Genomic DNA, 15047 nt, shown 5'->3' with positions numbered 1-15047 from the left:
CTGGTGAATTCTGTGCTGATGACCAAACTTAGGCAATTAAGTGTGTCTTGGTTCCTTCTCTGGAAAGCCCTGGGGACTGGTGGGAAGAAGAAATAATCAGAGACGTTGCATCTATTTAAGGAGTTAGAGTCTAGTTGATGAAGGGGCATGTGTTCTTTACGCAGCTCTTAGTGAAGACCCCTCTCAGCTAGGCTCCTGAAATGTCCTGCATGGCCGTGAGTTTGAGGAACTGTGCCCTCCTCAGTAGCTCCTATGCCCGTGCAGTCAGTCCATCTTTAAACATTGTACTTGGTTTTAATTGGCTTTGTTTTTATGAAAAAAATATTTTTCAGAAAGTCTTTCCCAACCATTGTACTCAGGTGTGCTGATAACCAAAGGTCTTTGATTTTATTCTGAGGTTAAACTCAGCAACCTTTCCCTTTTAACACAAATGCACAAGGCATAGACCACAGCTTAAATAATTTAACTGCCAGTCTTCAAAATTTGAGTAAAGTGGAGATTTATTCATGTATTCTGTATTCTCTAATGAAGAGAGGATTCATATATTTTCAAAGACTGAAGGATTTTCATCCTGTGAGCCAGTTGCTATTCATACATCCATTCTACTTGCACTGTAAGTTTTTTTAAAGTAAGATTAGTTCAGTATGCTGTTTAAAAGACTACTTTGTGCAAATGAGTCTCTTAAAGTAAAAAATCTGAGCAATGTGCTTAGGACCCTTGTTTCCACGAAAGATAGGTTTTGGAGCTGAGGATGGTATTGACTTTAATGACTTAATGAATTTGGTAATCTGAATTTTCATTGATTACTATTTTATAAGACAGATAATTCCTATACATAGAGAATGAATAATAAGGGCAGCTAAGGAGCTATAACAGGAGAGAGACTAAACCCAAAATCTTCTCTGATAAGGTGAGTCTTGAGCATACGTTCTCACAAATGTAGAGTTCTGGGACTGTGGAGGCACTTCCAGGCTGCTCAAGGGGCCTGTGCAGTCAGTCCATCTCCAAACACTGCAGTCAGTTTTAATTGGCTTTGTTTTTATGATTGTAGCAATATCCATGGAGGAAAACCACATTTAAGTTGTGTCATTGTTTCTAGGCTTCAGAAACTAGCTTTAAGAAATAATTCCACATCTTCAGCCCAACATTTACGACTACTCATTAGAGGACAAGACCAGGACTGCTTTCAGGTTTGTGGAGTGCATGGCTCTGTTCTGTTTCACGTTCTCTCTAGATCCAGGACACTTAACACTTAACATCTAGATACATGACACTTAATGTAGGCCATCTTGTGTTCTTAATCTTCGAGGAGTTCATGTTAATGGTATGTTTTATTTGTGCTGCTGCTCTGTTTAATGCAGAGATTTTTTTTTTAATTGTAGTTTCAGCACACTTTTGGTTCAGAAGAGCGATTGACCAGTAACTGTGAGATCAGGATTCGTCCAAAAGAAGACATTTACATCTCTGTGTTGTTTGCACCTACTCGATTATCTTGTATGTTGGCCAAACTAGAAATTAAACAACTTGGAATTCGATCACAACCAGGCTTTAAGTTCACGGTAAGATAATTTTATAGCTTTTTTTTCCCTCCCATGGAGTTTATGACATGTTGTAACTATTGGTTAAATATTGGTAAATTACATATACTCTGCTTTTTATAAGTCAAAATATGTGATTACCTAGATTTACAAACAAGTTAGGGAGTAATTATATACCTTGTAGGATTACCCTATTTTAAAAGTAGCCACCAGAGTATTCCTGTAAGTAATGGTCTTGTCTAATGCTTGTAAGTTTCATTTCGGTTTGAAAATTTTGAAATGTACTCAACTTTTCAGAAATCCATTTTTTGGTAAATCCAGATGGAAATGTTTAAGATGTTGACTTTCCAAGTAAATTTTATTCTTTCAATTCAGCAAAGTATCTATTGACGTCATTTGTTAGACTCTGTTCCGTACACCAGGGATACAAAGACAAGAGCTTTTCTATTTTGTTTCTTCCCAGCATAATTTCAAAAGATTTCAAGTCATTTCTTCAGCTAGATTCAGGGCACTAAGAGAGAAAAATGATGAATCCTGGAGGAGAGGAAAGAAGGACAGGGTAGTCGGATGAAGCCTGAGCTCCCTGAAAGTAGCTAACATCCAAGCAATTAGTTGGCAGTGGGGCTGGGACTACGATGTTGGTCATTTCCTAGTGTCAGAGTGGATGTGTGATAAATTACAAGATTAACAACACCTAGAAGTTTTTTTTAAAAAGGATGGATATTTATGGCAAATTTACCTTTATTTGATGCTGGAGCTGGACACACTCTCTGTGGAGCTCTTCACATGGCCCCATGAGCTTTGGTGGGGAGAGGTGTTAAAAGGTGTAAATGGCCATTTTCAGAATGAGGCCTGCAGAGCAGCGGTTCTCAACCAGAGACTGTTTCACCATCCAGGGGATACTTGGTAATTTCTGGAGACATTTGTGGTTGTCACACTGGAAGTGGGAAAAGATACAACTGGCACCTGGTGAGTAGAGGCCAGGGGTGCAGCCAGACACCCACACTGCACAGGGCTCCCCATGTCTAATGGCGCAGCCCAAGGGCCATTGTGCCGAGGCTGAGAACCCTGCTCTAGATGGATTTTATTTTATTTTATTTATTTTTATTATTTTATTTTATTTATGTTACGTTACGAGGCTTGCGGGATCTTAGTTTCCAGACCAGGGATTGAACCCGGGCCCCCGGCAGTGTAAGTGCAGAGTCCTAACCACTGGACCACCAGGGAAGTCCCTGAGAAGCCTGCTCTAGAGCAGCAGTTTCTCTGGTTGAAACTTTGGGTCAGTGGGCATTAGTCAAATTTCATTTTATTTAATCATTCTTTTTTTTTTTTTTTTTTTTTTTTTTTTGCGGCACACGGGCCTCTCACTGCTGCGGCCTCTCCCGTTGCAGAGCACAGGCTCCGGACGCAGAGGCTCAGTGGCCATGGCTCACGGGCCCAGCCGCTCTGCGGCATGTGGGATCCCCCCGGACCGGGGCACGAACCCTTGTCCCCTGCATTGGCAGGTGGACTCTCAACCACTGCGCCACCAGGGAAGCCCTAATCATTCTTTTTCTTAACCTTTTAGTCAGTAATTATTTGTGACTCCCTTAGACTTTTTTTTTTTTAATTTATTTATTTGTTTGTTTTTATTTTTGGCTGTGTTGGGTTGTCGTTGCTGTGGGCGGGGCTTTCTCTAGTTGTGGCAAGGGGGTGCTGCTCTCGTTGTGGAGCACGGGCTCTAGGCGCACAGGTTTCAGTAGTCGTGGCACGTGGGCTCAGTAGTTGTGGCTTGCGGGCTCTTTAGCGCAGGCTCGGTACTTGTGGCGCACGGGCTTAGTTGCTTCGCAGCATGTGGGATCTTCCCGGCCTAGGGATCGAAGCCATGTCCCCTGCATTAGCAGGCAGATTCTTAACAACTGCGCCAACAGGGAAGCCCCCTCCTTAGACTTTGAAAATATAGGAAGAACACTGATTTTGAATTTTTTCAAAAGCTGACTTTCCCTGTTACTTTCTATTTTCTTGCCTAAGATTTACTTGCAAATCTCTGTGGGAAAAGAAAAATTAGAAACACTTTTGGCTCTTGGAACTAGCAGAGCTCACCCTGAATGAGGTGGGATTTGCAGGAACTTCACATCTGAAGCCCTTTAAAAATGCTGTTAATTTGTACTAAGGGGCAAGCAATACTGATTTTTGATCAGCCTGAATTTAATTTTTCAAAATGTTACTTAGTACATAACAACTTGAAATAAGCTACTGATGTTTTTAAGTTTGCAAAGGATTCTTTGGAACTTATTTCAATAATTAGGAATGAAAGCTCATTTTTAAGGGAATGCATGTCAAAGGGTATGAAACGTTTGTTTCCTAGCAGGGTACCTATTTCTTACATTCCTATTCATAGAGTTTGTTCTGTGAATCCTTGTTTCCTGGTAGTGCTGAGCCCCCTGGGAGCCTTGTAGCTCAAGGGTGGCCCTGGTCAGCACTGGAGCCTCCACTCTGCCCCTCGCTACCGGGTTGGCTGTGCTCTGAGGCTTGTTTGAGTTCTGGGCTTCTCTTTGGTCCCTTTGGTACAGTCCTCTGACTCTGCTAGATCGGAAGTTAACAGGATTATATGCTCATAGATATTTCTGCCCCCAAAACTTTTCATATTGAAAATTCACAATTATTGGGTATTTGAAAGAATTACATGGTGAACACTTGCATGCCCTACCACTTAGATTCTACAGTTAACATTGTGCTATATTTCTTTTATCATATATTTAACCGTCTATCAATTTATCTTATTTTATGCATTTCAGAGTAAATTATAAATACCAGTGTCTTTCATGCTGAACACTGCTTAAGCAAACATATCAATATTAATCTTTTTATTGTTCTTTTATCATCTAAGCTTGGCATATTGGAAGGTAAATAATTTTGTAGCTCATTGATTTGTTTTTCCCTTAAAACATAGTCCTTACTATAAGGCTAGAGATTGACTGTGGGGAAGCTACTAGCCAAAGTACACAAAGCTTAATAATTTTAATTGTAGTAAATCTGTTTTTATTGTCTTCTCTGTCCGTAATTTAATCTATTTTCTGCTTACATAAAAATAATTTTGGATGTATGTGTTCTGTATTTTTAGATACCTTTGTCTGGATATGGAGGCACAAGTAACCTGATTTTGGAAGATGTTAAAAAGTTATCTGACAGTTACCTGGTAACAGTGAATGACTTAGTGCCTGGCAAAGAAAGTAGAATTGTTTTTTCTGTTCGTAACACTGGCTCTCGAGCAGCTTTTGTTAAAGCTGTAGGTTTTAAGGATTCTCAGAAAAAAGTTTTGCTGAATCCTCGAGTATTAAGGATTTTTCCAGACAAATTTGTGCTCAAGGAAAGAACACAAGAAGTAAGTATGAAAGTCTCTGCACTAAAAATATGAGCTTATTTTTAGGTTAAAGTAATAATTATGTATTTTATGGTGGAGAGCTAAAATCATATTTGAAAGGAACGTAGGAGTGGAAGGACTTATCTGATCTTGGAAATACTCTTCATGTGCATCTTTGTCTATAGTGACTGTTTGTGCTCCTGTGACAGTTTATTCAGAGTGAAATGACTTACTCAGAAATATTTAATATTCACTCCTGATTTTTTTCTTGGCATCAGGATGTTACTATAATATATAATCCATCAGACAGAGAAAACAATTGTAAAAACACCACAGAACTGTCAACTATATACTTTTTTGGTGGAGATGAAATTTCAAGACAGCAGTACCGAAGGTGGGTCACTTACCTTACATGATGGTGGGGACCATTCAGTGGAAATAAAGAGGCTGTGACAGTGGTTTGGGATTTGGAATTTATAGAAGATGTTTCACTACTTTTAGTGAACTGGCAGATGAAAAATCTTGGTAAAATTTGTGTGACCGATAAGCTACCTGTAGGAGAAATACAGGTAGAAATACCTGTAGGAAACTCGTCTGCAGGTTTCCTTGCAGTATCCTTTTCTGGACGTATATAGGGGCCTCTGCTCCTTTGCTCAGAGAGGACCTTGGACTTCATCGTAGGACGGTCTTTGTAATGATGGCAGATCAGTTTCAGAAAAGATTTAAGAACTACTGAAAAGAGTATATTGTGTAAACGCACCTGACTTGGAACATTTCTGGGAGCGTTGAGAATCATTTCAGAGGATCAAGCCATATTTTAGACGTGTGTAGGGTGTCTAACTCTAGCTACTTAAGCTTGTACTTGTAAAAAATTTGGTATATCTGATCTAAATGTAGTTTAATATGCTGGAATGTTGTCAACTTTATATTTAGGTCTAGGTGTGATTTAGACATTCTGTGTGTTGAATTCAGAGTTCTTGTGTCACAAAATCTTGTTTCCTAGCCTAAAGCTGAGTATGAGGTAAGTGAAGCTCTTGCCAGTTCATGGTTCGCAGGAAGTCATTGCCTCCCGGGAGGGCGGGCGTGTGCGTTGGCCAGTCTTTCCTTCTTCCAGTCCTTTGTGCTCTGCTGTGTTTTATTCTGATACACAGTTCAGGAAACTGTTTTATTTTTAATCTGTGAAAGACTGTTAGAATATTTAAGAAGAGTTTAGTGATGAGTTGCTACATGATGATAGCACAGACCTGAAGTGAAGAGCTCAACTTTGAATGTGGTTTTTTCTCTCAGTTGAGTATTTTAGAAATAGAAACTGGCATTTAGAGAAATTAGATCACAAGTTTTTTGGTTTTTTTCCTTTCTTTCTACTGGGATATAGAAATCAGCGTACTCCTTTATAACTCCTCTTTGCCATTAATTTATAGTAATGAGATTTCTTTCGTTTGTGAACATCTGTGTTTTATAGAGAAATTTACTTTTTAGTTCTCTCACCTCAAAATTCTCTAGAAGAGGTCAAAGTAACAGAATTACATGGTAATTTAAATATTCCCTTCTGATGTTTTATTTGTATCATTTTCTTGGCTTATTTTTTCTGAGACAAATTTCTAACTGACCAAATTTTCACAAATAATGAAAATGTATGACCCGAAAAGAATCTAATTTTATCTTTTTTCTACTCTTCTGTTAGGAAGTGGTTGATTTGATGTGTTTAACTGAAACTGATGATTGTACTACCATGTATAACTTTTAAGGGAATTTCCAAAACAAGGGTTTTTTTTTTCAATTACTTATATTGGGATTTAGGACATAATACCTATGAAGTAATGTATCATGTTAGTGGGATTTTCCAGATGCATGAATAAAATCTAATTAAGGTTATTTTGTATGTATAAACGACTTCTGAATAAAATCTCTACTGGCAGAGCCATGCTGCACACACCAGGGGTGAGGAAGCAGGTCCTTCCCACCCAGAGCATGCTGCAGAACATCGACTTCGCGGAAGCATTTCAGGACGAGCTGCTCGTAACTGAAGGTAGGAATTTCAACGTATTTTAAATCTTCTGGGTCCAGTGTGTGAGGAGGAAGAGTGTTAGCTTAGATGTGGTATCAGGCTGAATTTAAGTCACAGCTTTACTCTATGACTTTGGACAGATTACATCACTGAAATTCAGTTTCCTTAGCTGTAAAATGAGAGGAATAATGTCTGTGTTCTCTACACAGAGTTCTTGTGAAGATCAGATGAGAGGGCTTTGCCTTGTAAATGTTAGATGTTATTAATATGTTATTGCACCTAGTCTTTGGGTGGACTTGTGAATAGAGGAGGAGAACGGTTATGATTAAACTCAAGTTATTACGTTTAAGATTTCATGATTGCAAACTTACACTCATTTTGAGATTTCTCTGCTCTTGTGACTGCTGTGCAATTTATGGAGGATGTGATAGTGGTAGTGTGACTCTAATCTAGATGTTTAGCCCTATTTGAGCTGAGCAATTCAGGTATTTAATGGTATCTATGACTCATACAAAATATAAGAATGGAAACATGCAAATTGTGTAAAAGTATGTGTACAGATTCTCACCACAGTATTGTTTATAATAGGAAGAAATTAGAAGTAACCTAAAGGCCCAAGAGTAGGGGATCGTTTAATTATGCAATAGAATATCTTCAAGGCATTCAGACAATATGATTCTATATCAAGTGACATGGAAAGCTCCTCAATTTATTAAGAAAAGAATTATTTTAAAATTTTGCATATAAGATCACCTGTCTCCCCCTTGGCCTGTGAGCCCCTAGAGGCAAGGGCTGCACCTTCTACCCCTGTGACTCATGCCCTGCACTCCCCACCAGCTCATTTGGTAAAAATAATTTAATGTCTTATTTATAGTTACCTAGGTAAAATTGCAGGAGTATACACACCAAAATATTAACAGTGGTTATATTCTGGTGGTAGAATTTCAGGTGGTAGTATCTTTTCCCCCCATTTTTATTTTCTAGTTTTTTAATGATAAAATACACACTCCTGAAGTGGGAAATGATAAAGGAAAAAGATATTTATGCCTATGTAGAGGTGATATAGAATAGTTTATGATCTTTTCAGCAAATTGGGAGTCTAGATCATCTGCTTCAAGGGTGGGTTAGTTAAAAATAATGAAAAGATTTGAAATGGTTGGAAAGAACGTTGGATTTGGAGCTGAACCTCAGTTCATAGCCCATCTCTGCTACCTCAGCTCCTCCGAGCTTCACCTTCCATATCCCTTCCTCAGAGGAAGGATCCACGTGAAAGAGTTAACCTGAACTGTGCCATGGAGATGGACCCAGACACGTAGCAGCAGCAGTGAAGTCTAATGAGAACTAGGCAGCATGAGTGTGCAGCCCTCGCAGCTTCACGACTCTATGGCTGAGTGGACTTGGTGGGGAGTGCAGGGCACGAGTCACAGGGGAAGAAGGTGCCGCCCTTGCCTCTAGGGGCTTACAGGCCAAGGAGGAGACAGGTGATCGAAGTATAGCATGAAAGTGCTGTGACAGAACTGTCCTTAAGGACCTGGGGGCCGCGGAGAAGTGGCACTCTGCTGAGAAAGCGGGGAGGGGGTTGACAAGGAGGAGAAGGTGTGGACCAGGGTGGGGGAGGGTATTCAGGCAGAGGGAGCTGCATGTGCAAACATTCAGGAAGTGGGTGTGTTAAGGGTTATGTTGACAAACCTGACCAAGCGCTCAGGTGACCTGCTGAGACCCCCCTGTGATGGGGTTGAGTGGGGGCTTCAGGTGGGTCCTTGGGGCCAGGTTGCACATCAGGGAGTATTGGGCTCCTGGAGGTGGTGTGCATGCTGTCCAGGTGAGGGGAGGAAGCAGCCCCACTTGGTCTTGTGCTGGTTGGTGTAATGGATCCCTATAAGAATGTTGTGGTTGAACTTTTTACATGATTATTTTGAAAAACATTTGAGCGTATTACTATTAAGCATTCATAGCGATCTTACTTTTGTAAAATGTATAATTACTGTGGCAAATAATTTCACAATTAAACTTTTATAGTCAGATGTATTTAATATAAATTTTAATTTACACTTCCTGTGTTCTTTCTGAGTTTCCATCTTAAAAATACGTAATTCTTAATATCTAATTTATATGTAGAATACAAGCATGTTCTCTAAAATTTCTTGTATATATAAATTCAGGTAGGTTTATCTTTGGATAAACCTCGAGCACTGTCTGATCAATCTAAATACATGTAGTTATACTAATACTGCCTGTTTCTGGATTTACTTAAGTTTTTATGAGACTGCCGCTTATGAAGTGTGTGCTCTCAGCCTCTGTGTTTTGGCCCCTCATTTGGGGTGGAGGTGATGATGCCTCGGAGAGCTGTGGAAACTGACCAGGTTGGTTTATGTTGGGGGTCAGAACAGTGCCCACAGCCCTGAGAGAGGTTGTTACTCGTACTTCCCGTGAGGAGACTGAGGCTCGGACTGGTGAAGGAAGCTGCCAGAGGTCCCAGGCTGAGCGTTGGCGTGGCTGTAATCCAAATCCAGGGCCAGAGCCTGAGCTGCCAGTCATTGATGCTAATCCGTAGTGTTAAAAATCCAAATGTCACCTACCCCCAATTAAGAAGATACAAGAAAATATGTAAATATATGAGTGCCTCTGTTACTTGGTGGTGTGATTATGTGAAGATTCATGTATTTCAAACATTATTTTCTATTTCAGTATATGACCTTCCCCAGCGGCCCAATGACATCCAGCTCTTTTATGGAAACATGCGTAAAATTATACTTTCAGTAATTGGAGAATTTAGAGATTCTGTTTCTAACAGAGAGTTTCTTCCACCTTCTTCCAGACCTAGCTTGGAATCTAAAAGGTAAAACTAACAAAACATCTTTTATCTGAGTTGAAGGTTATTTGATTCACACTGGAGCTGATCTTTTACCTGTGCTTTGTTGGGTTTTTGTCTCAAACTGTTTATTTCATCTTTATTTTTAAGTTGAAAGAATTCCAAATTTACAGAAAAGTTTAAAAACAATACAGAGGGACTTCCCTGGTGGCGCAGTGGTTAAGAATCCGCCTGCCAATGCAGGGGACAAGGGTTCGATCCCTGGTCTGGGAAGTTCCCACGTGTTGCAGAACAACTAAGCCTGTGCCACAACTACTGAGCCTGCACTCTAGAGCCTGCGTGCCACAACTACTGAGCCCATGTGCCACAACTGCTGAAGCTTGCGTGCCTAGAGCCCATGCTACACAGCAAGAGAAGCCACTGCAATGAGAAGCCCGTGCACGGCAATGAAGAGTAGCCCCCACTCGCTGCAACTAGAGAAAAGCCCATGTGCAGCAATGAAGACCCGACGCAGCCAGAAACAAATAAATTAATTAAGTTACTTTTATAGAGAACTCCCATACGCTATCTGCACCGAGATTTCGCAGTTGGTAATGTTTTACCACATCTGCCTTATGGTCTTTCATGTATATACAGGTTTTTCTGAACCATTTAGGAGTGACTTGCAGACATGATGACCAGTAGCCCTGAACTGGCTGTAGATGCTCCCCCTCATAGGCACGGCAAGCCCGTCAAGGTTAGGACACTGATGCGGCGATACAGGACCACCATCTGGTCCACGGAGTCTCCCGGTGGTGTCCTGTGTAGTTAAGGCAAACAGCAAACAAGAAACTGCCTCTTTCCACTTCCTCTTTGGTCCAGAATCTAATCTGAGATCACACGTGCGTTTGGTTGGCTTGTCCATTTACTCTCTTTCAATAAAGAGAGTTCCTCAGTCTTTCACAACAGAGAAAACACACAAGGTTTGCTTATCAAGTACGATCCACAGAATCAAAGGTATTTTCCAGAATGAAGCTTCAGTACTAATTTGGGGTGAAACACAGAGAAACCTGGGGTTGCCCATGGTACTTTCTAGATCTACTTTGTAACATCAGCACTCCCCTCTGGCTTAGATTTAACACAAGGTCCATAAGTTGTGGGTGTGTTGTGTCACACAAGAGACTATTTTGATCATGAAAGGTATTTTATGCTTTGATAACTATGTAACTTATGTGATGCTTTTCAAACAGCTGTGCCACATAAATTTGTAAGTTTCAGATTTCTTTACCACAAGCAATGTGAGACAGACCAGGTGCTGCCTGTTTTAAGGACCCCAGTGCATTTGCTGTGGTATCCGGCATTTGCAAGATTACAAGGTGATTTAACCAACCCATCTTTCTTTTTTTTCTCTGGTCGTTTCTGGTAAAAAGGGAAAAGTAGGCTGCAGGCCAGCTGCTAACTCTTTCTTACCAGGTACCTTGATGTTTTTATACAATACAGGCCAGTTACTTTGTAAAATATTCTCGATTTCAGTTCACAGCTTCAGGACCTGCAGAATGATGCTGTTGGTTTCTCAGTGAAGCTTCCTCAGTGGTGAACAGTGCTGATTTGTCCTGTTACTAGCAGTATTTTTATCACTTTGTTTAAGTGGTGTTTGCCAGGTTTCTCTGCTGTAAAGTTAATAAATATCTTGAAGGGATATTATAATACACAACTTGGAGACAATGAATGATCTTGTTTCTCGTGAGACTTTGAGTACCCAGTGAGGATTGCTTCCTGAATCATATTATGTCTGTCTTAGTTACTAAATGGTGATTTTCTTATCCCATCTTTCTGCATTTATTAGTTATCTTTCTACTTTGAGGAAGGAATTTCCTTTTTCTTCTTATTCACATATATTAGGACCGACTCGTGGATTCAAGATTAATCCTTGTTGTCATTATTTAGTCCCCTGACCTGCTCCTTGGTCCTTTGCCTGTGCCCACAACACCTCTGGGCACCTCCTTATTCACAGGTACAGCAGGATGGTCGAGGCTCGTCCTTCACTTGCCTGTCCAGCCTGGACACGAGGACACGGGCAGCAACGTGCTCATTGCTATTGAGGTGTCCTTGCTTCTAGGCCCGCTCAGTGGACAGAGCTAGGAAATATATGAGTTTATATACAAATCCATGTGCAATTTATATCTACTTCTGTTTATAAATGTGTTAAAATCTTGAGTTTACACTGATACCTCCAATTCTAATCTAACATAACACATGGATTCCTTTCCTCCTTCCCATAATTGTACCTTTTTTCTCCAGTACTGAGAAGCCTGGCCCCATTATTTTCAATATGTTTACGTTTTACTCAGTCTCCCTGTTTTCAGCCAATCTTGTCTTCACATGGTCTGTCTCCCTGGGCCCAGTGTTGCCAGCTCACACCAGCAAGTCTTAGTGGCACCACTTGAGGGCTGACTCCCCCCATCACCATCACCCTAGTGCCTCTGACTCACGCCAACTTGGTTTCTTTAATCCTTATGCTGTTCGTGTTAATTTTTTTTCTAAGATAGTTAAAGATAGTATTAACATGTATTAAAAATTACCTTGAGGGCTTCCCTGGTGGCGCAGTGGTTGAGAGTCCTCCTGCCAATGCAGGGGACACCGGTTTGAGCCCTGGTCCGGGAGGATCCCACATGCCACGGAGCGGCTGGGCCCGTGAGCCGTGGCCGCTGAGCCTGCGCGTCCGGAGCCTGTGCTCCGCAACGGGAGAGGCCACAACAGTGAGAGGCCCGCATACCGCAAAAAAAAAAAAAAAAAAAAAAAAAAAAATTACCTTGACAGTTACTTCAGTTGTGAGGAACTTGTTCTTAGGAAGCTAAACAAACAGTAATCAACTTTGTTTTTTAAATTGTTTTCTGATGTTTGGCTGGTGCCCCCTTTGTTTCTCTGGGGCGGTATAGGTCTGATTGCAAAGGGGGGTGGTCAGAGGGCAGTGAATTAGCGGTGAAGAGAGGGATTTCTCTCTGTCCGCCAAGTGTTGACTGGAGTCCAGGTGTAGCCCTGCTGTGTGGTAGGTGAACTTGGTCACCGCACCAGTGAACTTCAGTTGTCATGTGTTCACGTGATTACAAAATTTAGTTGAATTACAATTTTTTAGTAATCTAAGGCTTATTAGAAAACCCAATTTCAACACTTAGTAAAAAAAAACTTCCTAAACTTTATTAGCATTTCTTAACTGTAGTTTTTTGCCAAGAAGATTTTGTTTTAAAGTTTTTTGGTGTTAGCGTTGTAAAGCCAGTTATCATTATTCAGTTATAGATACTTGAAGAGTTTTGTTGTTTTTCTTAAATTCTTAATATTGGGTAGGTTATTTTTGTTTTTTTTTTTAAGGAAGGAAATTCTTTTTATTTATTTTTTGGCTGTGTTGGGTCTTTGTTGCTGCGCGCGGGCTTCTCTCTAGTTGCGGCGAGCAGGGGCTACTGTTTGTTGCGGTGCGCGGGCTTCTCATTTGCAGTGGCTTCTCTTGTTGCAGAGCACAGGCTCTAGGCGCGCGGGCTTCAGTAGTTGTGGCACGTGGGCTCAGTAGTTGTGGCTCACGGGCTCTAAAGCCCAGGCTCACTAGTTGTGGCGCATGGGCTTAGTTGCTCCGAGGCATGTGGGATCTTCCCGGACCAGGACTCGAACCTGTGTCCCCTGCATTAGCAAGTGGATCCTTAACGACTGTGCCACCAGGGAAGCCCTGGGTAGTTTTCTAGTAAATCTTCTTTAAAAAACATTTATTTATTTGGCTGTGCTGTGTCTTAGTTATGGCACGCCGGATCTTTAGTTGTGGCATGAGGGATCTAGTTCCCTGACCAGGGATCGAACCCGGGCCCCCTGCACTGGGAGCACGGAGTCTTAGCCACTGGACCACCAGGGAAGTCCCTCTAGTAAATCTTTTAAGAGACCTCAGATGGCAGCAGAAGTCAAGGCAGGAAACAAATCATTGCAGATTCTAATTAAAGATTAGTAACATTTAACCTATACTGTACTTTACTTTTTATACACTTCTTTAAGAAAACCCCAATGTGAAGGATTCTTATTCACTGAAAAATATATAATGCACTTTTATTTTTATGTTTTCAGATTTATGAATAATTAATATAAAAATGTGACACAGTCTGCTTTATCATTTTAAATTTCTTTTCTCTCTCTCTCTCTAGTGAATCTGGCAGTTGTGGGACACATGGTGGTAACATTTCTTTGGATGTTTTACCAGTGAAAGGTCCTCAGGGGTCTCCACTTCTTTCACAAGCTGTTCGCCCACCTCAAGATAAATCGGCCTCGGAAGAAGTGTGGGCTGTCCAGCCTGAACACTTGATTTTAGTCGCCCCTTCTTGTGAGTATGCCCCCAATGACAGGACAGAAAGTCCCTCTGGGGCCCGGGCTGTACTTGCTCTGTCCTCAGGGCTCTCGTAGGACAGACCTGGGCTCCATGCAGATGTGGCTGGTGGCTTGCCCAGGCCTCCCCTGCCTGCTACAGACCCAGCCAGAGTGTCATCCTGACACGAGGCCTCGGACCCCAGGCCAAGCTCCTGTGTGGCAGAGCTGCCCATCCGGGGGTCTTGATTCCTGCCCCCCACGCCCCCATCCCCCACTGAGAATGCAGTTGGCACTTGGCCTCTTTTACCCTTAACGTTGATACCCTTGGTCCAGAGTAGGAACAAATCTAGTACCTATGTCTGTGCCCAAGACAGGGAGTAACAATTACCAGATTTCCTTTTTCTTCTTTGTTCACTACTAAACTTTGTTCAGTGTCTTTGTAGTTTCCAAGAGTAAATGAAGGTCTTGCTTTACCAGGAATTTGAAATTTCTGTAATTGGGCAGTTGGGAAAACAAAATGAGTTAGTATGGTAGTGTTTTTATTTAGGATTTATTTTTACTATTTATTACCCTTCATCTTTTTCACAAATGCTAAATGTAAGTAACATTTTATTTATCTGCTGTCATAGGTGATATGGCAAAAACTGGACGTTTCCAGATTTTAAACAATTCTGTTAGGTTACTGAAATTTGAGCTGTACTGGCCAGCACACTGTCTTACAGTGACACCACAACATGGGTTTATCGCACCAGAGTAAGTATGACCTCCCTTTCCCCTGGGTGTTATTTAGATGCTTTAGCATGGTGACTTTTTAAGGATCAAATAATAGGCCATTTTAATTTATTCAGTAGAATTTTGCAGTGTGCTGACTCTGTAAAGAGCACCATGCATGGTTCTGTGGGACCACAGTGAGTTCAAGACTCATGCTTCTTAGCGGGTGGAGACCATGTCCACAGCCAGTTTACGGTATCAGCCTAACAGGGTGGAGAGACGTGTGAGGCGGGGGAGAGTTGCTGATGTAGCTCT

General features: G+C 41.3%; 1 protein-coding gene and 1 non-coding gene across 2 annotated transcripts in view; one reads left to right on the top strand and one right to left on the bottom strand.

Annotated features, from left to right (window-relative positions):
- Positions 1–15047, top strand: part of LOC132436114 (centrosomal protein of 192 kDa) — a 119213-nt gene that overhangs the window by 82098 nt on the left and 22068 nt on the right. Inside the window, exons 35-42 of the mRNA XM_069541344.1 lie at positions 1100–1190; positions 1383–1559; positions 4642–4902; positions 5160–5275; positions 6801–6910; positions 9578–9728; positions 13862–14037; positions 14651–14774. Of these exons, the coding sequence (XP_069397445.1) occupies positions 1100–1190; positions 1383–1559; positions 4642–4902; positions 5160–5275; positions 6801–6910; positions 9578–9728; positions 13862–14037; positions 14651–14774 (1206 nt within the window). The remainder of the gene's footprint in view (positions 1–1099; positions 1191–1382; positions 1560–4641; positions 4903–5159; positions 5276–6800; positions 6911–9577; positions 9729–13861; positions 14038–14650; positions 14775–15047) is intronic.
- Positions 2693–2765, bottom strand: TRNAV-UAC (transfer RNA valine (anticodon UAC)). The gene has a single exon. It is a non-coding gene; the product is annotated as a tRNA-Val (tRNA).

This window comes from Delphinus delphis, chromosome 13 (genome assembly GCF_949987515.2).
Source record: "Delphinus delphis chromosome 13, mDelDel1.2, whole genome shotgun sequence".
Taxonomy (NCBI): domain Eukaryota; kingdom Metazoa; phylum Chordata; class Mammalia; order Artiodactyla; family Delphinidae; genus Delphinus; species Delphinus delphis.
This window is presented reverse-complemented; position numbering and strand designations above follow the sequence as displayed.